This window comes from Hemitrygon akajei, chromosome 16 (assembly GCF_048418815.1).
Source record: "Hemitrygon akajei chromosome 16, sHemAka1.3, whole genome shotgun sequence".
NCBI lineage: Eukaryota > Metazoa > Chordata > Chondrichthyes > Myliobatiformes > Dasyatidae > Hemitrygon > Hemitrygon akajei.
In genome coordinates, this window is record NC_133139.1 from 3069502 (window position 1) to 3096193 (window position 26692).

At 43.0% G+C, this 26692-nt stretch overlaps 1 protein-coding gene across 1 annotated transcript in view; it reads right to left on the reverse strand.

Annotated features, from left to right (window-relative positions):
- Positions 1-26692, reverse strand: part of LOC140739704 (unconventional myosin-If-like) — a 156560-nt gene that overhangs the window by 21130 nt on the left and 108738 nt on the right. The window contains exons 12-20 of the mRNA XM_073068126.1: positions 25172-25258; positions 22970-23053; positions 18146-18313; positions 13160-13245; positions 12380-12461; positions 8397-8503; positions 5043-5141; positions 3865-4009; positions 2528-2642 (exon numbers count right to left, since the gene is read on the reverse strand). Of these exons, the coding sequence (XP_072924227.1) occupies positions 2528-2642; positions 3865-4009; positions 5043-5141; positions 8397-8503; positions 12380-12461; positions 13160-13245; positions 18146-18313; positions 22970-23053; positions 25172-25258 (973 nt within the window). The remainder of the gene's footprint in view (positions 1-2527; positions 2643-3864; positions 4010-5042; positions 5142-8396; positions 8504-12379; positions 12462-13159; positions 13246-18145; positions 18314-22969; positions 23054-25171; positions 25259-26692) is intronic.

Here is a 26692-nt window from a genome sequence, read left to right on the forward strand (position 1 = left end):
GTTTGCTGATGACACCACAATTGTAGGCCGTATCTTGGGTAATGATGAGTCTGAGTACAAAGAGGAAATTAAGAACCTGGTGGCATGGTGCAAAAACAATAACCTATCCCTCAACGTCAGCAAAACGAAGGAATTGGTTGTTGACTTCAGAAGGAGTAGTGGACCGCACGACCCCATCTACATCGGTGGCGCGCAGGTGGAACAGGTCAAAAGCTTTAAGTTCCTTGGGGTGAATATCATAAATGACCTGACTTGGTCTAAACAAGCAGAGTCCACTGCCAAGAAGGCCCACCAGCACCTTCACTTCCTGAGAAAGCTGAAGAAATTTGGCCTGTCCCCTAAAACCCTCACTAATTTTTATAGATGCACCGTAGAAAGCATTCTTCTGGGGTGCATCACAACCTGGTATGGAAGTTGTCCTGACAAAGACCAGAAGAAGCTGCAGAAGATCATGAACATAGCCCAGCACATCACACAAACCAATCTTCCATCCTTGGACTCACTTTACACCGCATGCTGTTGGAGCAGTGCTGCCAGGATAATCAAGGACACGACCCACCCAGTCAACACACTTTTTGTCCCTCTTCCCTCCAGGAGAAGGTTCAGGAGCTTGAAGATTCGTATGGCCAGATTTGGGAACAGCTTCTTTCCAACTATGATAAGACTGCTGAACGGATCTTGACCAGGATCTGGGCCGTACCTTCCAAATATCTGGACCTGACTTGCACTACTTTACTTTCCCTTTTCCATTTTCTAATTATGATTTATAATTTAAATTTTTATTATATTTACTTTGATTTGTACTTCAGGGAGCATGAAGCGCAGAATCAAATATCGCTGTGATGATTGTACGCTCTAGTATCAATTGTTTGGTGACAATAAAAGTAAAGTAATGCATCAATATGTTGGGACCAGGATAGATCCTCAGAGATATTGACACCCAGGAACTTGAAATTGCTCACTCTCCCCACTTCTGATCCCTCTATGAGGATTGGTGTGTTCCTTTCTGAAGTCCACAATCAGCTCTTTTGTCTTACTGACCTTAAGTGCAAAGTTATTATTGTGACATCACTCAGCTGGCTGGTATGCCTTCTTGTCTCCATCCGAGTTTCTGCCAACAATGGTTGTATCATCAGCAAATTTATAGATGGTATTTGAGCTATGCCTAGCCACACAGTCATGGGTGTAGAGAGAGTAGAGCAGTGGGCTAAGCACACATCCATGAGGTGCACCAGTGTTGATCGTCACCAATCTGCTCAGATTATGGTCTTCCAGTTGGGAAGTCGAGAATCCAGTTGCACAGGGAGATACAGAGGTCCAAGTTCAGGACAATAGGAATGAGTGTAAAACACTTATAGTCAATACAGCATCGGGATATAGGTATTTGTATTGTCCAGCTGATCCAAGACTGAGTGGAGAGCCATTCAGATCGTGTCTGCTGTAGACCTATAGATAGGTCTATGTAGATAGGCAAGTTGCAGGGTCCAGTCCTTGCTGAGTCAGGAGTTCACTCTAGCCATAACCAACCATAACTAGCCATAGCCATCACCGTAGATGTGAGTGCTACTGGACGATAGTCATTAAGGCAGCTCGCACTGCCCTTCTTGGGCACTGGTATAATTACTGCCCTTTTGAAGTAGGTGGGTACTTCTGACCATAGTAATGAGAGATTGAAAATGTCTTTGAATACCCCCGCCAGCTGGTTGGCACAGATTTTCAGAGCGTTAAAAGGTACTCCTTTGGGACGTGCCACCTTGTGAGAGTTCACCCTCCTGAAAGACTGCCCGACGTTGGCCTCCGAGTCAGAGATCACAGGGTCACCAGGTGCTGTAGGGATCCTCATAGCTGAAGTTTGATTACCCCTTCCAAAGTTGTAAACTCAGCCAACTCCATCATGGACACTAACCTCCCCAGCCTGGAGGACACCCTTCAAAAGGTGATGCCTTAAACAGGTGGCATCCCTCATTAAAGATGCCCATCTCCCAGCACATGCCCTCTTCTCATTGCTACCATCAAGGAGGAGGTACAGGAGCCTGAAGACACACACTCAGTGATTCAGAAGCATCTTCTCCCCTCCTGAATGGACAATGAACCCATGAACACTACCTCACTATTTATATTCGCCTTTTGGATTACTTATTTAATTTATATGTACTTTTTCTTACCGAAATGTAGTTTATATTATTGAGTGTTGCACTATACACCTGCATAACAACAAATTTCACGACATGCCAGTGATACTGAAGCTGATACTCAATTGTTGCTGTTGCTTGTGTTGTTTTGCTGAATACTGTGGGCATCCTACATCGGTGCCAGAATGTGTGGCATCACTTGTGGGCTACCCCCAGCACAGCCGTAGGCTGTGTTGGTCGCTAACACAACTGACACATTTCACTGTACGTTTTGATGGGGTGAATCTGAATCGGAATTGAAAGCTGAATCTAATGTTTGAATGTTGCAGACTGGACAGATAAAAGTTTGATGAAACTGGAGCAATTGACCAACTTTAATTGTGCCAATGTTTTACCTTCTTCTCTCATCTGCTCATACTTTCTCCATGCGACATACTTCCTCCATGCTTTTTGAATGGTTCTTGCGTATCGATCAAACTTCCGTTCTCTCATTTCCTCCAGGAGGAAGAGCTGGAATTTCAGCACATGGGTGGTTACCAACAAGGTGACAGAGAGGGCAACTGGTTAGAATGGTCAGTCAAAGCTCATCCACACAACCCCCACCCCACTGTATCTTACAAACCAATCAAGTGTGCCCATCGAACCTCAGCTCTGGATTTAGAAAAATGATTGGGGGGGGGGGCGCGGGGGGATCTCATTGATACCTACCAAATATTGAAAGGCCTAGATAGAGTGGATATGGAGAGGATGTTTATCTGTGTCCTCTGGTCCTAGACTCCCCACTATAGGAAACATCCTCTCCATATCCACTCTATCTGTACCCACTGGTCCACTCTATCGAGTGGATGTGGAGAGGATATTTCCTATAGTGGGGGAGTCTAGGACCAGATGGCACAGATAGAGTGCATATGGAGAGGATATTTCCTATAGTGGGGGAGTCTAGGACCAGAGGACACAGATAGAGTAGATATGGAGAGATGTTTCCTATAGTGGGGGAGTCTAGGACCAGAGGACACAGATAGAGTAGATGTGGAGAGGATGTTTCCTATAGTGGGGGAGTCTAGGACCAGAGAACACAGATAGAGTGGATGTGGAAAGGATGTTTCCTATAGTGGGTGAGTCTAGGACCAGAGGACACAGATAGAGTGGATGTGGAGAGGATGTTTCCTATAGTGGGGGAGTCTAGGACCAGAGGACACAGATAGAGTAGATGTGGAGAGGATGTTTCCTATAGTGGGGGAGTCTAGGACCAGAGAACACAGATAGAGTGGATGTGGAAAGGATGTTTCCTATAGTGGGTGAGTCTAGGACATGAGGACACAGATAGAGTGGATGTGGAGAGGATGATTCCTATAGTGGGGGAGTCTAGGACCAGTGGGTACAGATAGAGTGGATGTGGAGAGGATGTTTCCTATAGTGGGGGAGTCTAGGACCAGAGGACACAGCTTCAGAATAGAGGGACGTTCATTTAGAACAGAGATTAGGAGGAATTTCAAGAGCTAGAGGGTGGTGAATCCAAAATTCATTGCCACAGATGTCTGTCATGGCCAAGTTACTGGATATATTTAAAGCAGAGGTCAATATGTTCTTGATTTGTCATTGTGTCAAATGTTATTGGGAGAAGGCAAGAGAGTGAGGTTGAGAGCCAAGATGGAATTAGTAGAATAACTTTCTGATCCATATGTTTTATGGTCTTTCAAACGTATGAAGTTAATCCACAGCAATAACTTACCGATTCTGGATTCTTTATGAATATTTTGCTTTTTCCCATCTGGAACTGGTCAGCGTCCATGTTGACTGACTGAAGGAGATGCTGAGCCCCGCGTTTCTCATCACCACGCCAACAGGGCCAGGTTTCCGGTGTCAGGATGGCATACCTTTAAACAATGGCACATAAACTTCAGTCAGAGCACTAGCTTGGCAATGTATATGGAGTTGTTCAGTTTGTCTCCTAGTGGTACATTTGTATGATTCTGGAAAGTTCTGGAAGCTTCTCCGGTGCTTCATTATTTGAATATGGACTTTCTGATTAGTTAACTCTTATCTGCAAATTTGAATGGAATATTAATTATCTATGGAATACATGAAGAGCCAATCATGTGAAATTCACTTCTCTCTCCCTTCACTTACTGGACCTCTATCATTGTCCATTTTTCAATTTTCTCTGTTCTATTAGTCAGAGGCTTTTCCCCAGGGCTGAAGTGGCTAACACGAGAGGACACAGTTTTAAGGTGCTTGGAAGTAGGTACAGAGGAGATGTCAGGGGTAAGTTTTTTTACGCAGAGAGTGGTGAGTGCGTGGAATGGGCTGCCGGCGACGGAGGTGGGGGCAGATACGATAGGGTGTTTTAAGAGACTCGTGGATAGGTACATGGAGCTTAGAAAAATAGAGGGCTATGAGTAACCCTAGATAATTTCTAAAGTAAGTACATGTTTTGCACAGCATTGTGGGCCGAAGGGCCTGTATAGTGCTGTAGTTTTTCTGTGTTTCTGTAGTTTTAAGGTGCTTCGAAGTAGGTACGGAGGGGATGTCATGGGTAAGTTTTTCACACAGAGAGTGGTAAGTGCGTGGAATGCACTGCCAGCAGCAGTGGTGGAGGTGGGCATAATAGGGTCTTTTAAGAGACTCTTATATAGGTACATGGAACTTAGAAAAATAGAGGGCTATGCAATAGGGAAATTCTAGGCAGTTTCTAGAGTAGGTTACATGGTCGGCACAACATTGTGGGCTGAAGGGCCTGTAATGTGCTGTAGATTTCTATGTTCATATGTATAGATAATGAGGGAATCTGCAATCCTATATAATTGTACGCAAGGAAAAAGAGGTAATCTGAAGTCCCATTTAGTTTCTGCACTAAGCATCTACGAGTGGAGATACTGTGTCAGTGAACAGCCTGAAATAATAAAGTACCTCTGGAGGAATTTTGGGAAAGGTCTTCTATAGGCAAATCCAGCACGCCGTACTCGAATATTTTCCTTTAGTCCCAGGTATTCAACTTGATGCTTTACCCTGGGAGAGATTGGATTGAAAACAGAGGCAAGAAGCACTGTCAGTTCCTCAGTCAAAGTACCACACATAAATAGAGCAAAAACAAAGTGCACTGTAGCACAAAGTGATCAGTGTTGCTAAACTGCAATGATTTAAGTTCAAAAGTTCAAAGTAATTTTATTATCAAAGTACATCTATGTCAGCATATACAACCCTCAGATTCTTTTTTCTTGAGGGCATACTCAATAAATCTACAGAATAATAACCATAACATAATCAATGAAAGACCACCCAAAGTGCAGAAGAGAACAAACTGTGCAAATGCAAAAGAAAGAAATAATCATAAAAATAAATAAATAAGCAATAAATATTGAGATGAAGAGTCTTTGAAAGTGATTCCTTTGGTTGTGCAAACATTTCAATGATGGGGCAAGTGAAGCTGAGCAAAGTTATCCACTTCTGGTTCAATTGCCCGACTAGGATTTTTCCACAGGTTCAAGAACTGAGTGGTTGAAGGGAAGTAGCTATTCTTCAACCTACACCTCCTGGCTGATGGTAGCTGTGAGAAGAAGGCATAGCCTGAATGGTGGGGTCCTAGATGCTTGATTTTTCACATTTCAAGGTAAACTTATTATCAATATGCCTTCACATCGTTTCCTGAAATTCATTTTCTTGCAGGCATTCACAATAGAACAAAGAAATACAACAGAATCAATGAAAAACTGCATGCAAAGATTGACAAACAACCAATGTGCAAAAGACAAACTGCAATACAAAAAAACCCCCAAATAATAATAATAAAATAAGTAAATAAGCCACACTGAGAATATGAGATTAAGAGCCCTTGAAAGTGAGTCCATAGGTTGTGGGAAGAGTTCAGAGTTGGGGTGAGTGAAGTTATCCCCTCTGGTTCATGAGCCTGATGGTTGAGGGGTAATAACTGTTCCTGAACCTGGTGGTGTGAGTCCTAAGGCTCCTGTACCTCCTTCCTGATGGCAGCAGTGAGAAGAGAGCGTAGCCTGGGTGTGAGTCCCTGATGAGGGAATCTGCTTTCTTGCAACAGTGCTTTGTGTAGATGTGCTCAATGGTGGGGAGGGCTTTTCCATGAATGACTTTCAGTTTGGTTATCTATTTATTCATTGGATGTAAAGAATCAAACCTTATCATGTGGGATGGGTTCCACAGACTGTACTAATGTCCTGTGTAGCCAGACCCCAGGCTGATGCAGGGAGTGAGAGACATTCCCACACATCAATGAACAACTTCATTCACCATTTACCTATATTAGGAATTTGCTGTGGTATGTTGGTGTGACAATGCAACAAAAACAACATTCAACAATTATAAAGAATTTCTAAAAATGAAGTTACTCAAGATTCAGAATTGTTTAATGTCATTTCCAGTACACAAGTGTAAAGGAGATCAAAAGAATAATTAGTTCAGATTTGATGCAATGGCAAAACAAACACAATAAGATAAAGAGCACAATAATAAAAAAGCACAATAAGTATAAACACATAAGATAGCTTTTATACAGTGCCTATAAAAAGTATTTAATCCCCCTTGGAAGTTTCATGTTTTATTGTTTTACATCATTGAATCACAGTGGATTTAATTTGGTTTGTTTGACACTGATCAACAGAAAAAGACTCCTTCATGTCAAAGTGAAAACAGATATCTACAAATTGGTCTAAATTAATTACAAATATACAACACAAAATATTTGACAGAATAGGTATTCACCCTCTTTTGGTCAGTATTTAGTAGTAGATGCACCTTAGGCAGCAATTACAGCCTCGAGTCTGTGTGGATAGGTCCCTATAAGCTTTATACGCCAGGATACTGCAGCTTTTCCCCATTATTCTTTACAAAACTGCTCAAACTTTGTCAGATTACATGGGGGTCACGAGTGAACAACTCTTTTCAAGCCCGAAAATAAATTTTCAATTGGATTGAGGTCTGGATTCTGACTTGGCCACTCCAGGACATTAACTTTGTTGTTTTTAAGCCATTCCTGTGTAGCTTTGGCTTTATGCTTGGGGTCATTATCCTGCTGGAAAACAAATCTTCTCCCAAGTTGCAGTTTTCTTGCAGACTGCATCAGGTTTTCCTCCAGGATTTCCCTGTATTTTGTTGCATTCATTTTACCCTCTACCTTCACAACCTTTTCAGGGCCCAGTGCAGTGAAGTATCCCCACAGCATGATGCAGCCACCGCCATGCTTCACAATAGGGATGGTGTGTTTTTGATTATGTGCTGTGTTTGGCTTACACCAAACATAGCTGATGGCCAAAAAACTCAATTTTGGTTTCATCAGATCATAGAACCTTCTTCCAGCTGATTTCAGAGTCTCCCACATGCCTTCTGGCAAATTCTAGCTGAGATTTCATGTGAGGTGTTTTCAACAGTGGCTTTCTCTTTGCCACTCTCCCATAAAGCTGTGACTGGTGAAGCACCTGGGCAACAGTTGTATGCTCAGCCTCTCCTATCTCAGCCACTGAAGATTGTAACTCCTCCAGAGTTGTCACAGGTCTCTTTGTGGCCTCCCTCACTCGTCCCCTTCTTGCACAGTCACTCAGTTTTTGAGGATGGCCTGCTCTAGGCAGATTTACAGCTGTGCTATATTCTTTCCATTACTTGATGATTGACTTAACTGTACTACAAGGGATATTCAGTGACTTGGAAATTTTCTTGTATCCATCTCCTGACTTGTGCTTTTCAAAAACCTTTTTGTGGAGTTGCTTGGAGTGTTCTTTTGACTTCATGGTGTAGTTTTTGCCAGGATACTGACTCACCAGCAGTTGGACCATCCAGATACAGGTGTATTTTTACTACAATCAATTGAAACATCTTGACTGCACATGGTGATCTCCACTTAACTAATTATGTGACTTCTCCAACCAGTTTGGCTGCACCAGTGATTATTTGATGTGTCATATTAAAGGAGGTGAATACTTAGGCAATCAATTATTTTGTGTTTTATATTTGTAATTAATTTAGATCACTTTGTAGAGATCTGTTTTCACCTTGACATGGAAGTCTTTTTCTGTTGATCAGTGTCAAAAAAGCCAAATTAAATCCACAGTGATTCAATGTTGTAAAAAAAAACATGAAAACTTCCAGGGGCGGGAGGAGGGGGAGATGAATACTTTTTATTGGCACTGTACATAGATCGTATGTCCATAAAGTGATGCTAGGGCACAGGAGTGTTGGTATGGATATTGGATAAAATGTAAGAAATACATTACGTAATGACAAATTGTCAGGCAAACTGACCTGTTCTCCTCCCAGTCCCTTGGTTTCTTCGTCTCATTGGGTTTGATGCACCGGATGTAGTGAGGGGTACACTTCATTAACCTACTGACCAGATCATTCGCTTGTTTCTACACAGAGCAAAGAATTAACAATCTTAAATTTCACTCATGAAACATCCATGTGAAGGGAGAGACACACAAGGAGTAACACACAAAATGCTGGAGGAACTCAGCACTTCAGGCAGCCTCTATGGAAATGAATAAACAGTTGATGTTTTGGGCCGAGACTCTTCTTCAGGACTGAAGCGGAAGCAGCATAGCATGTTCACAACTAACAAATCCAAACCTGTACATCTTTGGGATGTGGGAGTCTCAGAATAGAGGAATGTCCATTTAGAACAGAGATGAGGAGGAATTTCTTTAGCCAGAGGGTGATGAATCTATGGAATTCATTGCCATAGATGGCTGTTTAGGCCAAGTCATTGGGTACATTAAAAATGTGGGTTGATTGGTTCTTGATTAGTAAGGGCTTCAAAGGTTGTGGGGAGAAGGCAGGAGAATGAAGTTGAGAGGGATAATAAATCAGTCACGATGGAATGGCAGAGATGAATCTGATTGAATGGCCTAATTCTGCTACTATGCCTTATGGTTTTATGAAACTGGAGCACTCAGAGGAAACCTACACAGTCACAGGAGAATGTACACAGCTCTTACAGAGAGTGGTAGGAATTGAACCCTGGTCACTGTAGCTGAAAAGTGTTCCACTAACCTCAACACTAATGTGCTGCTATGGTTAGCTCCTCTTTCTGTTGATAGGAGCCACTGTTCATTTACTAGCCCTTTCCATCAGACTATTCTCCTGCCTTCTCCTCTTAACCCTTGGCACCCCGAGTAATCTGGAACCTATCAATCTCTGCTTTAAATACACCCAATGACTTGGCTGTGGCAATGAAATCCACAGATTGACCACCCTCTGGCGAAAGAAATTCCTCTTCATCTCTGTTTGAAATGGACATCACTCTACTCTGAGGCTGTGCCCTCTGGTCCTAGACTCCCCCATTATGGGAAACATCCTCTCCACTTCGGCCTTTCAATATTCAACAGGTTTTATATGAGATCCCTCCTCGTTCTGTTAATCTCCCGTGATTACAGGCCCAGGGCCATCAAACAGTCCTCGCAGGTTAACTCTCCAGCAGTGTCAACACATCAGAGCTCTGCCTCTGGACCTGAGACGTGCAGGATGTGGAGATGTTCGATAGTGGGCAGCTTGGTTCATTCTGTGATGGACATTACTGTAAAAGCTGAAAGGGCAGGAGTGAGAATAGCCTTCCACAAGTAGTTCAGGTCACGGGAACAGATCAAAGTCTTGTAATGTGCATCGGCTTCAGAGAGAAAGTCAAAGCAGGAATAGGCTATTTGGATCCTCAAGCCAGTCCTTGTGTTCAATATCACTGAGGCTGATCTACCTCTGCTGTACCAATTCCTAAAGACCCTCAACTCCCTGAGCTTTCAAATATATATCTACTTGGACCATAAGACATTGGAGTAAAATTAGGCCATTCAGCCCATTGAGCCAGGCCAGCTGTTCGATATTGCTGAGGCTGGTCTACCCAAGGCCTTATCTCCTCTTTTCCCCATGACCCAGATCTTTCAGATATATATCTACTTAGAGCTTAGGACAGAGGAACAGAATCACGCCATTCAGCCCATCAAGTCTGCTCTTCCATTTGTTCACAATACTTCTTTAATATCTACATTGGTCTATTTACCATTAAATTCTGGAGCAAAGGATTCAAATAAATAATATTAAATGTGTTAATAGTCACAACACGCTTTTAACCTTCAATGGAACAAGTGGAGAAGATGTATTTTTTAAAATGAGCCTTAAGTTAATAATCATACATTTCAGAAATGCTTGACTTTTTAATAAAGAAATTATTGAAGTTATTCATCGCCTATCTAATATTTTTAAACTAATTATGTCTGGGACTATTTAAAACATACATTTATTACACCGTCAGAGGGAGCAGTGATCTCTGCAGCCACCAGGTGGCAGACCGGGTAAAGGAATGCGGTCTTGTGGACTTGCCCAGAACCGAGGAAATCCAGAGCAACACGCACAAAATGCCGGAGAAACTCAGCAGGTCAGGTGGAATCTATGGATCGATGCTGAACTGCTGAGTTCCTCCAGAACTTTGTGTGTGTTACTCTAGATTTCCGGCATCTGCAGAACCTAAAAGCAAGAGATTCTGCAGATGTTGGAACTCTTGAGTAACACACACAAAATGCTGGTGGAACTCAGCAGCATCTCCAGAAATGAATAAACAGTCAACGTTTTGTGCTGAGACCTTTCTTTAGAACAAATTTCACAACATGCTGTATTGTATGCCAGTGATATTAAACCTTCATTAGGACTGGAAAGGAAGGGGTCAGATGACAGAAGAAGGGGGGGGGGAGGAAGAGGAAAGAGTTACAACAAGTTACAAGGTGATAGGTGAAGCTGGGGGATGAAGTAAGAAACTGGGAGGTGATAGGAGGTAAAGGAAAAGACCTGGAGAGGAAGGAATCTGATTGGAGAGGAGAGTGTACCCTGGGAAAAAGGGAAAGTGGAATTTCTGCAGAACCTCTTCTGCTTATGAACGGTACACAAGACAAGTTTCACTGTACCTCGATACATTAACAATAATAAACCAATTTACCAAGAGCTTCTCAGCCAGAGAATAGTAAATCTGAAGAATGTTCTGCTACAGGCTGCAACGGAGGTCAAGTCTGTGCATATATTTAAGGCATAAGTTGATCATTTCCTGATTGGTCAGGCCATCAAAGGACATGGCGGGAAGGCAGGTGTGTGGGGTTGAGTCAGATCTGGGATCAGCCATGATGGAATGGCAGAGGACTCGATGGGCTGAATGGCCTAATTCTGCTCCTATGTCTTATGGTCTTCTTAAAAACACATTATTGGTGAAGGGACAGATTTCTCCCTGATGGATGATACTGAAGTCTGATGTCTCTGGCCATAGTGAAGAGATTCTTCTGACAGGGACATCGGTACCCACTTTGGAGAGGGTCCTTACTAAGCTCAGGGAACGGAAATTTAAAACTGAGGCATTTCTTATATTTTTCAAATTCTGAAACATATTTTCTTATATTATTCTGCAATTGCTTCGTATATTCATAGCTAAACAGGTCAATAAGGTGGTTAAGAAGGCATATGGCCTGCTTGCCTTTATTAGCTGAGGCATTGAGTTTAAAAGTCAGGAAATTACGTTGCCGCTTTATCAAACTCTAGTTGGGCTGCATCTGGAATATTCGTTACAGTCTGGTCACCCACTATAGGAAGAATGTTGAGGCTTTGGAGAATATGCGTAAGAGGTTTACCAGGATGTTACCTGGATTAGAGGGCGTGTGATATCTAACAAGAAGCTGGATAAACTTGGGTTGTTTTCTCTGAACTGGCAGAGGCTGAGTGGAGATCTGACAGAGGTTTATCAGAATATGAGAGGCACTGATAAATAGGCAGACGGTATCTTTTCCCAAGGGTTGAAATATCTAATACCAAAGGGCATGTATTTAAGGTGATGGGGTAATTTTAAAAGAGATGCCAGAGGGGCCTGGAATGCGCTGTCTGAGGTGGTGGTAGAGACAGACAATTAGGAATTTTTAAGAGATGTTTAGATAAACACATGAATGTGAGGGATTTGGGAGGTTAGTTCAGTTGGCAATTGGATTACTAAATTACTTGTTTCAGCAGAGCATTGTGGGCTGTAGGGTCTGTTCCTGTGCTGAATTGTTCTATGTTCTGTGTTCACTGTGTGTTTCAGACATATTCTGCTGTAATGCAGGAACATATGACACTGGGGATGAGAAATCTGCAACAGACATTAAAGTAGTTCAGGGTCTGAGAAAGATCTGAGTGGTTTAATGTGACTGCATCTGCAACATGGTCTCATTAATTCTCACCGAGTGCGTGTGAAACACCTTTGCTTTTTATCATGTGGAAAGTACCTTAATTTTCGTGCTTGCTGTGGTTGGTCGACCTTTCTTCTCGTTCTGTAGATTTTCTGGGAACAGGGATTGAATGAAGGGGCTGGAAGAAGAATCACACACGGATCAGATTGAGAAAACACAGAGATATAAATACCCTTCATTTGTCACAAGAATATCCAAACACAAACAGAGTGAAATGTGATGCTTGTGTCAATGACCAACACAGTCTGAAGATGAGCTGGGGGCAGCCCACAAGTGTCACCATGCTTCTGGCACCAATATAGCATACCCACTACTTACTAACCCTAACCCAGACATCCCTATTTGAAATGTGGGAAGAAACCCATGTGGGCACAGGGAGAATGTACAAACTCCTCACAGACAGTGATGGGAAATGAACACAATCACTGACCTTGCCAAGCATTCCACTAACCGTCACACTAGAGCTGTCCCTCTGGCTTGTCCCATCACTCAGTGTGATCACAGCTGACCTGTGTCAGGCCTCCACTGCTCTTTCGAGTTGGTTCCATGAGACCCCCGACCCCTACACCTATGACCAATACTCTTCAGCCATCAGCTCCCCATTTCCCCAACCCTAATCTCCCTCCAAGCTCCAATCCCAATCCGAACCAGACCCAATGCAGCTGTCCTACACCCCTTCCTGATGGCTCAAGCTATCACCTTCGGTACAGGTATGGAAAACTACTGACACACCCTAAGAGAAACCGCAGTCCCAACGTGAACTTAGAGAGTTTTCAAAAGCGGAAACTAACAAGAGGACGAATGTCAATAACCTACAATTCACTGGTTTGCATGAGTTCTATCAGGTCGGTGAAGAGGACATCTCTGTTGCGCTCACAGAATCCGTTAACATCGTAGGATACCTGCAATGAAACAGGTTAAACAAAACTCAGACGTCAGATCTCCAGGAAATAAAACATTGTCTTTACTCTCGCTCCCCGGCTCTCCAAACCTTCAGTGTTCTGAGGGTATGTTCTTTGTTCTATTCGGGGTAACCATCAACAATGAAACAGGCAGCAGAGTGGTTTCATGCTTTATGGACTAATTGTGGGAGCTGGGTAGGAAGCTAACATAATGCTGCAGAGTATTGAGGGTTTGGATATTCTGCCTCTGCTGTTCTCATTGGTAGACGAGTTCGGTTAAGAGCACCTTCAGGAAACCTGAATAGGATTGGGATGTAGATTTGGGTGTGTAGATTTCCTAGAATGTCCCCTCAATACGAGGAGGTAACACAGTCCAAATATGTAGATAAGAGTCAACCAAAGAGATAGCTGTTATTCAAACAACGCAGTACCAAAATAAGCTTCCAGAATCATACCTATATAACCATTCGGGCAAGGATTCCCAATCTTTTTTATGCCATGGATCCCTATCATTAACCAAGGGGTCCATGAACCCCAGGTTGGGAACCTCTGCACTAGGGGAACACACTGAGCTTACATATACAGGTACATATATACAATAACCACTAGGAAGCAAATTAGGCAGTTATTTGGATATAGGCAATTATATAAAATACATGCAGACAATTAATTGTTAACTTGCAAAGAAAATATCAATTAAGCAGCCTAATTGAAGAATTAAACAGAGGGATCCACCAAGGTGACTAAGCCATGATGGACATTCGGTGGAATACGGTGACAGAGGGAGAGGTGGCACTGAGTTACATCTGGTGGAGTCACTGCCTCACGGCACCACAGACATAGGTTCAATCCTATCCGTAGGTCCCGCCTGTGTGCAGTTTGCACGTTCTCCCTGTGACCGCATGGACTTCCCCTGGGTGTTCCAGTTCCCTCCCACATCCCAAAGATCTGCGCGTTGGTTAGGTAAATTGGCCACTGTACAATTGCCCCTAAGTGGTAAGTGAGTGGTGGATCTGCGAGGAGCGGAGGAATAGGGGTGGCCTCATAGAGACGTATAGATGAGTAGGTTAACTGGTCACATGCGTGTATCTGGGCAGTGTGAGATCATTGGGTCAGAAGGGCCTATTAACTTGCTATATCTCCAAATCAAATAAAATAGATCATGTTGGGAGAACTTAAAAAAGGAATTCAGGTAGGTTTAGTGTAAATAGGTGGTTGATAAATTGTGTGACAACATCTCTGAATATCTATCCTGGGCCCAACACATTGATTATAATTATAAAGAAGGCACGACAGTGGCTATATTTCATTAGGAGTCTGAGGATACTTAGTAGGCCACCAAAGGTTCTCGCAAATTTCTTCAGAAGTACCGTGGAGAGCATTCTAACTGATTGCATCATCGTATGATACGGAGGGGCCACTGCACAGGATCGGAAAAAGCTCTAGGGGAGCGTAGGCTCAGCCAGATCCGTCATGGGCACCAGCCTCCACAACACTGAAGACACCAAAAGGTGATGCCTGAAAGAGGCAGCATCCACCCTTACGGACCCCATCACCCAGATTATGCCTCTTCTCATTGCTACCATCAAGGAGGTGGTATGGGAGCCTGAAGACACACACTCAGTGTTTCTTACCCTCTGCTATCAGATTTCTGAATGGACAATGAACCCATGAACCTCAATATTTTTTCTTTTTTCGTTGCTCTCTCTTTGCACTACTTATTGAATTATATACTCTATGTGTATATTTCTTATTATAGCTTATAGTTTTTAAAAATTATGTATTGTAATATACTACTGTTGCAAAACAACAATTGCAGCTGAGTCTGAAATCATCAGTAAACTGAGGCCCTCCGTTGATTGGGTACGACCATGATGTTATATCCTAGCTTTCTATGCATACGCAAGCCGAGGCAGTAGGATATGGAGAGCAAACTGCTGCCTATGCAGCAGGCTTTCCCTCTCCACACAGCTGATGAATCCAAAGGAATGGCAGAGACCGTTACAGTTCGGCACCGGTGGCATTGCAGGAGTTGCCAGTCAGCATTGAACTCAATATAGGACTGTCTTGGGGACTCCATCTCTGGATTTTTCCTCTGGGTTTGCTCCCAAATCCTTCTCCATGAGTGGGTAGAGCCACAAGGCAGCAGAGGTTTGAGATCTGAGTTTTCCTTCTCCTAGCTGAGCTGCCAACCATGAGCCCTGTCTGCCCAAGTAAATTAAAACACTGAACCCAGTGCTGTTGGAATGTACATCTTGTCAGAGTCATACTCTCAATATAACCCCTTCGCATCACATTTGGCTAAGAAACTTTATATCAGGATCAGAATCACAATCAGGTGTATCATCTCTGACATATGTTGTAAAATTATTTTTCTTGTGGCAACAATAAATCATCATAAGTTACAATAAGACTATAAATATACACACACACACATATTTAAGAAGTGCAAAATGAGAGCAAAAATAGTGAGGTAGTGTTCATGAACCATTCATAAATCTGATGGTGGAAGAGAAGAAGAGTGCGTGTCTTCAGGCTCCTGCAGCACCCCCTTGATGGTAACAAAGAGAACAGGGCTTTGCTGGATGGTAAGGGTCCTTAATGATGGATGCCACTTTCTTGAGGTGCCACAGTTTGAAGATGGTTGGGAGACTAGTAGCCATGATGGAACTTCTCTCTTTACACAAGTCCTTTCACTTTGCCCCAAATTCTGTAAATGTGGAAACTGTGAGTGTCTCATCCGTGTGAATATTTTTCACGTGTGATCTCCATATAAAGTCTGGTGCAGATTTTTACTGCTATGCTGTGGGTATTTCATTTTAGCAGTTCCATAAGAGCAGTCTGTTCTGCCTTTAGCATGTTTGGATTTCAGCTAAAGATAAGGGGCTATGTTGTACAACTTAGGAATGTTGTGTCAACCAATCAGGATGGTGGAATTGGGAGATGGTTCTAGAGAATGCTGGATGTAGAGGTTTTTGTGAACAACACCAGCATGGGTTAAAGTCTTTTTGGTGGGAGCTGGGAGAGGACAGGAGGGAAGGTGGCTGAGGATGCCGTCCCTGTTGCACAAGGAGCTTGTGCAGATGAATGGCTTCCCGTAGGAAGGGCCAATATTCCTGTGGGAGAGCCCATTTATTTCAGATGGATTTCAAGCAACATTTGGAAGGTATTGTATGCTTTCATGCAGACTTTGAGTCCAGAGCATGAGTTAAAGATAACTTCAAGATGAACCCCAACTTGTGTGCACATTTGTACCTGGTTAACTATAATGGACCCTTTTAATTTATCTTTCTTTTCTTTTTCCTATCAACTGTTTGAAATTTGTAAATATGCTTTCTTTATAATTGTATGCAGTGTACGATCTGTTATTTCTTGCTGACGGCTAATTGCCTGGGGGCAGTATTTACACAGTATTCACACCTACTGGGGTTCAAGACTTCCCTACTTCCCAGTTTTGGTGGGACCCAAGTCATATCTACCTTAGATGCCCAGAGTCTGAGAAAGGTGGTTTTTCTCACTGCTGAGTCCGGTGGCTGTTAGTGAGGGGCAAACGAGCTGCATCACTAGAGACGCCTAGTAAAAAGGCGTTTCATTTGGTTCGCTCTGTTGTGGTGGAAGCAAGCTTATTCTTACTTGATCTGACTACTTCTCCGTTTCCACACATTTAAAGATCAGCATGTAAAGATGAAGAGCGGAAACCAAGATAATGAACTGTATCCCTGGCTCGGAAGTTTTAAAGTGAACAGAAAACCCCAAGGCGGTTGAGTGGTTGGGCACAGCAGAGTGTAGAGAACATTACTCGGTGTCACCCAGTAAAACGCATTACCCAATCAAACTTCAGACAAAACCTTGTATATTGTGGTATTGAAATTTACACTTTTTGGGCTTGGGTTTCAAATATTCTTTGTTGTTTCCTTTGTTCATTGTCTGAGTAATTCTTATGTTTTCACTTCAGCTGAACTTCCTTTGGTTTGAGATTAGAGGAATGAATTGCTAACAGGGGTTTACAATGGTTATTTCCTCTGCTTGTGATGGGTTAAGAAAACAAGTTGGAAGTGGATGAAACATGATATTCATAGAACATAAAACAGCACAGCACTGTACAGGTCCTTTGGCCCATGTTGCTGTATTGACCTCTTAATCCACTCCTAGATCAATCTAACCTTACCTCCCAAATAGCCCTCCGTTTTTCTATCATCCACGTGCCTATCTTATAAATGCCTCTAATGTACCTGCACTGATCATGGCATTCCACACACCCATCACTCTCTGTGCAAAAAAACCCACCTCTGACATCTCCCCTATACTTTTCACTAATCACCTTAAAGTTATGCCCTGTTGTATAAGCCTGGGTGTTCCCAACCTGAGGTCTACAAGACTGCTTGTCTAATGGCATTGTTCCATGACATAACAACGTTTGGGAGCCTCTGCATTCGCTATTTCAGCCTAGGAGAAAGTCTCTAGCTGTTCACTTGATCTAACCCTCTTATCATCTTGCCGAGCTCTATCAAGTCACCTCTCATCCTCCTTTTTTCACAAACATTCAAATGGTTATTCACTCACAAAAATACAAACAATAATCAATGGTTCACAAAACTATTAACAATTTCAGATTAAAATATGATTACTATTGTTTACAAAACATTCAAGTCCTTGAGGGGCCAGATCTCTCATCCTCCATTTCTCCAAAGAGCAAAGCCCTAGATCACTTAACCTTTCCTCATACGGCACGCTCTCTAATCCAGGCAGCGTCCCAGTAAAAATGCCAATAGAGCAGGGGTTCCCAACCTTTATTTTTATGCCATCAGCCAATGGGTTCATGGATCCCAGCTTGGGAACTCATGCCATAGAGGAAGATTAGTTCAATGGAATTAGTGGATGGTGCAAGAATTGGGATTACCTTTCCAGCATAGTGGTGGATTATAAATCCTTGGTTCCAGCTGTTGAAATGATCGTGGCCTCCTACTGCAGCCTGGAGCTTCTGCAGCAACGTTGCATCTGCCCCTTCTCCCGTGGCATGCATGGTGGCACAGACATCATCCAGGACGCACATAATTCCAGGCGGACTCTGCCAATGGGAACACAGGTTGCACAGTGCACGTGGAGGACTAGATTCGATTTAATTAGATAAGTTCTATTAGTCACGCGTATATTTATACACACAGTGAAATGTGCTGGTTTCATCAAATCAAATCAGCGAGGATATGCTGGAGGAAGCCCACAAGAGTCAGCAAGCTCCGACACTATTTACTAATCATAGCCTGTACGCCATTAGAATGTGGGAGGAAATCAGAAAACCCAGAGGAAACCTGCACGGTCACAGGTAGAATGTGCAAACTCCTTACAGACAGTGGTGGGAATTGAACCCTGATCTCACAGTTGGTGTTGTAAAGTATTACGCTCCCGTGATGCCCCCTCTGGATGCCTGAGATAACAACAATCCAACAAAGAGCTCCTAGTTCTCGCTAATGGGAGTCCATAAGACATAGGAGCAGAATTAAACCATTCGGCCCATTGAGTCAGCTCCACCATTCCACCATGGCTGATTTATTATCCCTCTCAACCCCATTCTCCTGCCTTCTCTCCATAACCTTTGTTATCCTGATTAATCAAGAACCTACCAACTTCCACTTTAAATATACTCAATGACTGGGCCTCCACAATGCTAAAGAAATTCCTCCTCATCCCTGTTCTAAATGGATATCCCTCTATTCTGAGGCTGTGCCCTCTGGTCCTAGACTTCCCCACTATGAGAAACATCCTCTCCATGTCCACTCTATCCAGACCTTTCAATATTCACAAGTAATCAACTGAAAACAAGGGGGGTCAAGTCATTTCAAACTGATAACTCCTCTCATCTCTGGAATTCTCTGTTGCTGAGGGTGGTGGAGACTGGATCATTGGATATACTTAAGGTGGAAATTGATCAATATTTGAAAGATCGAAGAATTGAGGGTTATGCGGAGCTGGAACAGATGTTGAGAACGTGATCATATTGAATGGTAGGGTAGGTATGTGTTCTACAATATTGGTCATCAGGAAATGAATTATAGAGTGGCAAGGAAGTATAGAGTAAATGTTGCTGAATGGCTTAATTCTGCTCCTTTGTCTTATAGACTCCCACTAGCGAGAACTAGAAACTCTTGGTTGGATTAATGATATTTCCAGCATCCAAAGGGGGCAACACGGTACTTAACACTTTACAGGGACCCATGTTACAGGGAAAGGTTGAATAGGTTAGAACTTTATTCCCTGGAGTGTAGAAGGTTGAAAGGAGATTTGATAGAGGTATACAAAATTAGAAAGGGTATAGATAGGGTAAATGCAAGCAGGCCTTTTCCACTGAGGTTGGGTGGGACTACAACCATAGGTCATGGGTTAAGGGTGAATGGAGAAAAGTTTAAGGGGAACATGAGGGTAAACTTCTTCACTAAGAGGGTCCATAAGAGTATGGAATGAGCTGCCAGCACAAAGGATGGATGAGATTTCGATTTCAATATTTAAGAGAAATTTGGATAAGAGCATGCATGGGAGAGGTATGGAGGGTTATGGTCCAGGTGCAGGTCGATGGGACTAGGCAAAGTAATAGTTCAGCATGGACTAGATGGGCTGAAGGGCCTGTTTCTGTGCTGTAGTATTCTATGACTCTAACTCACAAGATCCAGAAGGAAATTGTTTAAATTACACATTAATTCCATTAGAATCTCAAGAGTGGATAAGAGCTGTGAACACCAAAATGTTCAGAAACATTGACCCACCCTCTGAGTTCCTCCAGCATTTAGTTTATTGCTCCAGAGTCCAGTGTTTGCAGTCCTTCGTGAGACCCCTCATTGCTGCTAAACCTGATCTTTGAGCACTGGTTTGTGATCTCTTCTGTATGACTCCCTTTGAAGGGCATTTGTTTGCACGTGTATTACAGCTTAATCTATAAAGATAGATGGAGGGACAGGTACCGTAGTATTGAAGTAATAAAGAGAGACTGCAGAAGGACAGCCAGATTAAGAGAATGATAAAGGTGTGGTAGATGGAATACAGTGTCGGGAAGCGTACAATCATGCACTTTGACAGAAGAAATGAAAGCGTAGGTATACTGAGCTGAGTGGCCTCGTCCTGTGCTCGTTTGTTGCACAATATTGGTCATCAATGTGACGAGGAAGTACAGAGTAAATGTTGTCGGGACTTGAGGAGCTGAGCTCTAAGGAAAGGTTGAACAGGTCAGGATTTTATTGTCTGGAGTGTAGGAAAATGAGTGGAGATTTGGTAAAGGTCCACAAAAATTTCTCAATTGGCAGAAAATTTAAAAATCTGAGGTGCAAAGGGACTTGGCAGCCTACCTGCAGAATTCCCTAAAGGTTCCCAATTCCAGAATTCCCCAAAATTCCCTATAGTGCAGGTTGAGTCTGTGGTGAGGAAGGATGCAATGTTGGCATTCATTTCGAGAAGACTTAAGGTTGAGGCTTTATAAAGTACTGGTGAGGCCACATTTGGAGTATTGTGAGCAGTTTTGAGCCCCTTATCCAAGAAAGGATTTGCTGACATAGAAGAAAGTTCAGAAGAGGTTCAGGAGAATGATTCCAGGGATGACAGGGTTATCGTGGGAAGAGAGTTTGATGGCTCTGGGCCTGTACTCACTAGAATTGGAATTGGAATTTAGAAGAATGGGGGAGGGGGGGTTGTGATCTCATTTAAAAACCTATTGGATAGTGAAAGGCTGAGATAGAGTGGATGTGGAGAGGATGTTTCAAATAGTGGTGGGGTCTAGGAACAGAGGGCACAGCCTCAGAATAGAGAAGTGTCCTTTTAGACCAGGGATTTCCAACCTGGGCTCCACAGACCCCTCAGTTAATGGTAAGGACCCATAGATGAAAAAGGTTGGGAACCCCTGGGCTAGGGTGGTTAATCTATGGAATTCATTGCCAGAGACCAAGTCATTGGGTGTATTTAAAACAGAGGTTAATAGGTTTTTTGATTAGTCAGGGCGTGAAAGGTTATGGAGAGAAGGCAAGAGAATGGGGTTAAGAGTGAAAATGGATGACATGGCAGAGTTGACACAATGGGCCAAACGGCCGAATTCTGCTCCTATGTCTTATGGTCTTAATCATTGTTTGGTGCGGAAATTGCACTATGGTGGACAGGAAGGCTCTACAACGAGTAGTCCAAACTGCCCAACGCCACACCAGCACCAGCATACCTGCCATCAAGGACACACAGTACCGCGCACCCTAGAGTATTTATATGGTTTCAGATGGTATGGCCTCCCTGATCTCCACATTATTGAGGCTGTCTGGGATTACCTGGAGAGAGAGAAGCAAGCGAGACTGCCAAAGTCTGCAGAAGAACTGTGGCAAGTTCTCCAAGTTGCCTGGAACAACCTACTAACTGATTTTCTTATAAAACTGCACAACAGCGTACCTAAACGAACAGAGGCAGTTTTAAAGGCAAAGGGTGGTCACACCAAATATTGATTTGATTTACTTTTTTACTGTTCACTGCTCTTTATAGACATTTCTGATATTTAGAAACTTTTCATTTCATTATTTTTGAAAGCATCTGTGCTTTACAGAATTTGTTTACATGCACCTAAGACTTTTGCACAGTGCTGTATATACAAAAAGGTGCTGGAAAAGGGTCAGTAATATCATGAAGGATCCCATCCACTCTGCTAATGGACAGTTTGTCCCACTCCCCATCTACGCAGCATTCACACCAGAACCACCAGACTCAAAACCAGTAACTTCCCCCAAGCAGTAAGGCTGATCAACACCTCCACCCACTAACCCTCCCTCCACACCCCAACCACTACTACTTTATCATTTCCTGTCAGTCACCTTATGTACAGACACTCCTATGCCTAGTGTCACTTTATGAACAGACAGTCAATTTATGTGTACGTATAAGCTACCTTAGGTATTTATATTTATGTGTTTTTTAATTATTAATGTGTTCTTTATCTTATTGTGTTTTTTTGTGCTGCATTGGAGCTGGAGTAATAATTATTTCATTCTCCTTTACACTTGTGTACTAGAAATGACATTAAACAATCCAGAATCTTTATGTTGAATCTAATGTAGAGATAGCATCTGAAATTAACTGTTTTCCTCTACACTGATGCATCTCGATTGAAAGATCGAGGCAAATGTGGAGGAGAGCAGGTGTTTCTTGAAGAGGCCATTGGTTCATGTCACTACCCTTGGCGAGACTGCTGTTTCGTGTCATTTCCTTCAGAGAGGCTACTGGGAATGGATGCTCTCAGAGCTGTTACCGAAATTCTGAGATTTATGGACTGTAGTTACTATTGGCCTCTTTCAGTTCTATATTTTTTTTGTGTTCTCACCCATTGGTGGGCTGAGGTTTGGGGTTTGATGTCCTTGTTGCCGATTGGTGGACTAGGGGCTTGTGGTTTGATATTCTTGTTGCTGATTGGTGGGCTGGGGTTTGATGTTCTTGTTGTTTCTCCGTGTTGGTGATCTGTTAGTTTTTATGTGAGGGAGGGGTAGGCATTTGCTAGTTTTAGATTCCTTTTCTTTTTTGTGCGGTGGAGGGGGGAATTGATGTTTTTCTTATAACTACTTCTATGGTTTTCTGTATTTTATGACTATCTGGAGAAGACAAATCTCGGAGTTGTACTCTGCATACATACTTTGATAATAAATTAACCTTTGACGCTGCCTGATCTGCTGAGTACTTCCACCATTCTTTGTCTTTACTTGGCAAAATGGCTTACCTTGCTCTCAATCAGGTCACATACAACTTTGTTATTGAAGTATTCAATAGGCGTCCACTTTATCCCCTCTTGTACGTATTCCTCCTGTTGACCAGAAAGACATTGGATGCATCAACAGGCCTTGGGAATTTGGCCCAGTCTTCATTACCATGTTTGGGCCATCACAGGCAAACTCACTTGGAAAGGTGCAAGAACCTAGCAGTGGGCAATGGGCTCTCCTCTGCGTGCACACACGTCTGCAGGACATGCCTCAATTCAAGGCAAGTTGAATTTATTGTCAGCTGCACAAACACAAACTCCTCCATGGATATCCCAAGCCTAGCTGTGAAAGGAGGAGGGTTGGGCATGGTTGTAGGAAGTAACTGTTGTTGAACCTGCTGGTCTGCAGCTTCAGGCTTCTGTACCTCCTGCCTAATGGCAGCAGGGAGAAGATGGAATGACCTAGAAGATGGGGTCTTTGCTGCATCCTGTAGATGCTGTCACTGGTGGAAATGACTGCCTGTGGTGGAACGGGCTGTGTGCACTACTCTCCTGCAGCCTCCTGCATTCTTGCACATTGTAATCCCTGCACCAGGACATGACACAGCCAGTCAGGATGCTGTTGCACACCAGTAAGGATGTTCTCACACACTTACTAGTCAGGATGCTGTTGCACACCAGTCAGGATGTTCTTTCACACTCACCAGCCAGAATACTCTCGCACACTCACCAGTCAGAAGTTCTTGCACACTCACCAGCTAGAATGCTCTTGCACACTCACCAGCCAGGATGCTCTTGCATACTCACCAGCTAGGATGCTCTTGCACACTCACCAGCCAGGATGCTCTCGCACACTCAGCAGCCAGGATGCTCTCGCACACTCACTAGTCAGGGTGCTCTCCCACACTCACCAGCCAGGATGCTCTTGCACACTCACTAGTCAGGGTGCTTGTGCACACTCACCTGCCTTCTTTTTCGTCACACACTCTGCTATTGAGCACGACCAGGAAGGGGTCTTGGCTCAACATCAGTAAAACGAAAGGGCCGATTGTGTACTTCAGGAAGGGTAAGACGAAGGAACACATACCAATCCTCATAGAGGGATCAGAAGTGGAGAGAGTTAGCATTTTCAAGTTCCTGGGTGTCAAGATCTCTGAGGACCTAACCTGGCCCCAAAATACTGATGTAGTTATAAAGAAGGCAAGACAGAGGCTATACTTTATTAGGAGTTTGAAGAGATTTGGCATGTCAACAAATACACTCAAAAACTTCTATAGTTGTACTGTAGAGAGCATTCTGACAGGCTACATCACTGTCTGGTATGGGGGGGGAGGCTACTGCACAGGACTGAAAGAGGCTGCAGAGGGCTGTAAATCTAGTCAGCTCCATCTTGGGTAGAAGCCTATAAAATACCCAGGACGCCCTTAGGGAGCGGTGTCTCAGAAAGGCAGCATCCATTATTAAGGACCTCCAGCACCCAGGGCATGCCCTTTTCTCACTGTTACCATCAGGTAGGAGGCACAGAAAGCCTGAAGACACACACTCAGCTTTTCAAGACCAGTATTTTCCCCTCTGCCATCCGATTCCTAAATGGACATTGAACCTGTGAACACCATCTCACTTTTTAAATATGTATTATTTCTGTTTTTGAATGATTTTTAATCTAGTCAATATACGTATACTATAATTGATTTACTTATCTATTTATTTATTTATTATTATTATTTTCTTTCTTCTTCTTCTTCTATATTATGTATTGCATTGAACTGCTGCTGCTAAGTTAACAAATTTCACGACATGTGCTGGTGATAGTAAACCTGATTCTGATTCTGGCTCATATGGGATGAGGCTGGGAGGGGGAGAGGTTCCTGGATTCTAGACGTCAAAGCTGAACACTCAATCAGAGTCCACGTTCAGCAAGCTGAGAATCTGCCTGTTTTTGGCCGTCTGTGCACCAGTGTGTCAGACACCCCACAGGCAAACTCACTTGGAAAGGTGCAAGAACCTACCAGTGGGCAATGGGCACTCTGCATCCTCACTCTGTTTTCACCAGAACTCGGCCATGAGCGGATCAGAAACACTCTGCAACACTGTATGATTTGTAACACTTTTAATTAAAAGTTGAGTATCCCTTTAGAAGCAAAGTATAGAACCCCAAAAATTTTACTCAGGTAACGTTAACACTGACTAATAGATTGACAATGCCTGTCATGACTTTCTTACCTGTTCTGCCTTCAGGGTTAATTCAATGAAAATCTGCTGGAGCTTCTCATTCACAAAATTAATGCAGAATTGTTCAAACCCATTTTTCTGTGACAGACAAGGAAAATATTATTCTTAAACATCAGAAGTTCAAAGTTCAAAGTAAATTTATTATCAAAGTAAATATATGTCACCATATACAACCCTGAGATTAATTTTCTTGTGGGCAATCACTGCAGGGTAAGCTGCCTCAATAACTATTACCCAGTGACACTGATATCTACTGTGACGAAGTGATTTGAGAGGTTGGTCATGGCTAAAATCAACTCCAGCCTAAGCAAGGACCTGAACCTGCTGCAATCTGCATATCACCACAATAGGTCACTGGCTCTCCACTCAGCCTTGGATCACCTGAACAATAGTAATACCATGTCAGACTGCTGTTTATTGATTACAGCTCAGTGTTCAACACAATTATACCCTCAGTTCTAATCAAAAAGCTCCAAAACCTGGGCCCCTGTGTCTCCCTCTGCAACTGGATCCTCGACTTCCTCACTGGGAGACCACAGTCTGTGTGGATCGAAAATAACATCTCCTCTTCACTGACAACCAGCACCAGCGCATTTCAAGGATGTGTGCTTAACCCACTGCTCTATTCTCTCTACTCCCACGACTATGTGTCTAGGCACAGTTCAAGTGCCATCTATAAATTTGTAAGTGACATAACTATTGTATTCAATGTCAATAAGACCAAGGAACTGAATGTGGTCTTCAGGAGGGTAAGTCGAGGGAACAAACGTGCCCTCATGGAAAGGGTGAGGAGTTTCAACCTCCTGGGTGTCAACATCTCTGAGGATCTATCCTGGGCCCAACATATCGATGCAATTACAAAGAAGGCATGGCAGTGACTGTATTTCATTAGGAGTTTGAGAAGACTTACTACGTTACCAAAGACACTTGCAAAATTATACAGACGTACCGTGGAGGGTATTCTAACTAGTTATATCACTGTCTGGTATGGGGGTGGGGGAGGCAGCCACTGAACAGGATTGAAAAAAGCTGCAGAAAGTTGTAAACTCAGCCAGTTCCATCATGGGCACTACCTCCCCAGCATTGAGGAAATCTTCAAATGGCGATGCCTTGAAAACGTGGCACCCATCATTAAGGGCCGTTATCACCCAGATTACGCCCTCTTCTCAATGTTACCATCATGGAGGAGGTACAGGAGCCTGAAGACACACAGTGTTTCAGGAACAGCTTCTTTTTCTTTGCCATCAGATTTCTGAATGAACAATGAACCCATGAACACTACCTCACCATTGTTCCCCCTCTCTTTTTGAGCTACTTATTTAATTTAATTTTTTATATATACTTCCTATTGCAATTTATAGTTTTTTTATTATTATGTACTGCATTGTGCTGCTGCCTCAAAACAACAAATTTCATAACATATGCCAGAGATATTAAACCTGATTCTGGTTCTGATAAATACAGAGAAAAACCACTGAATCAATGAAAAACCACACCCAAGATGGACAAACA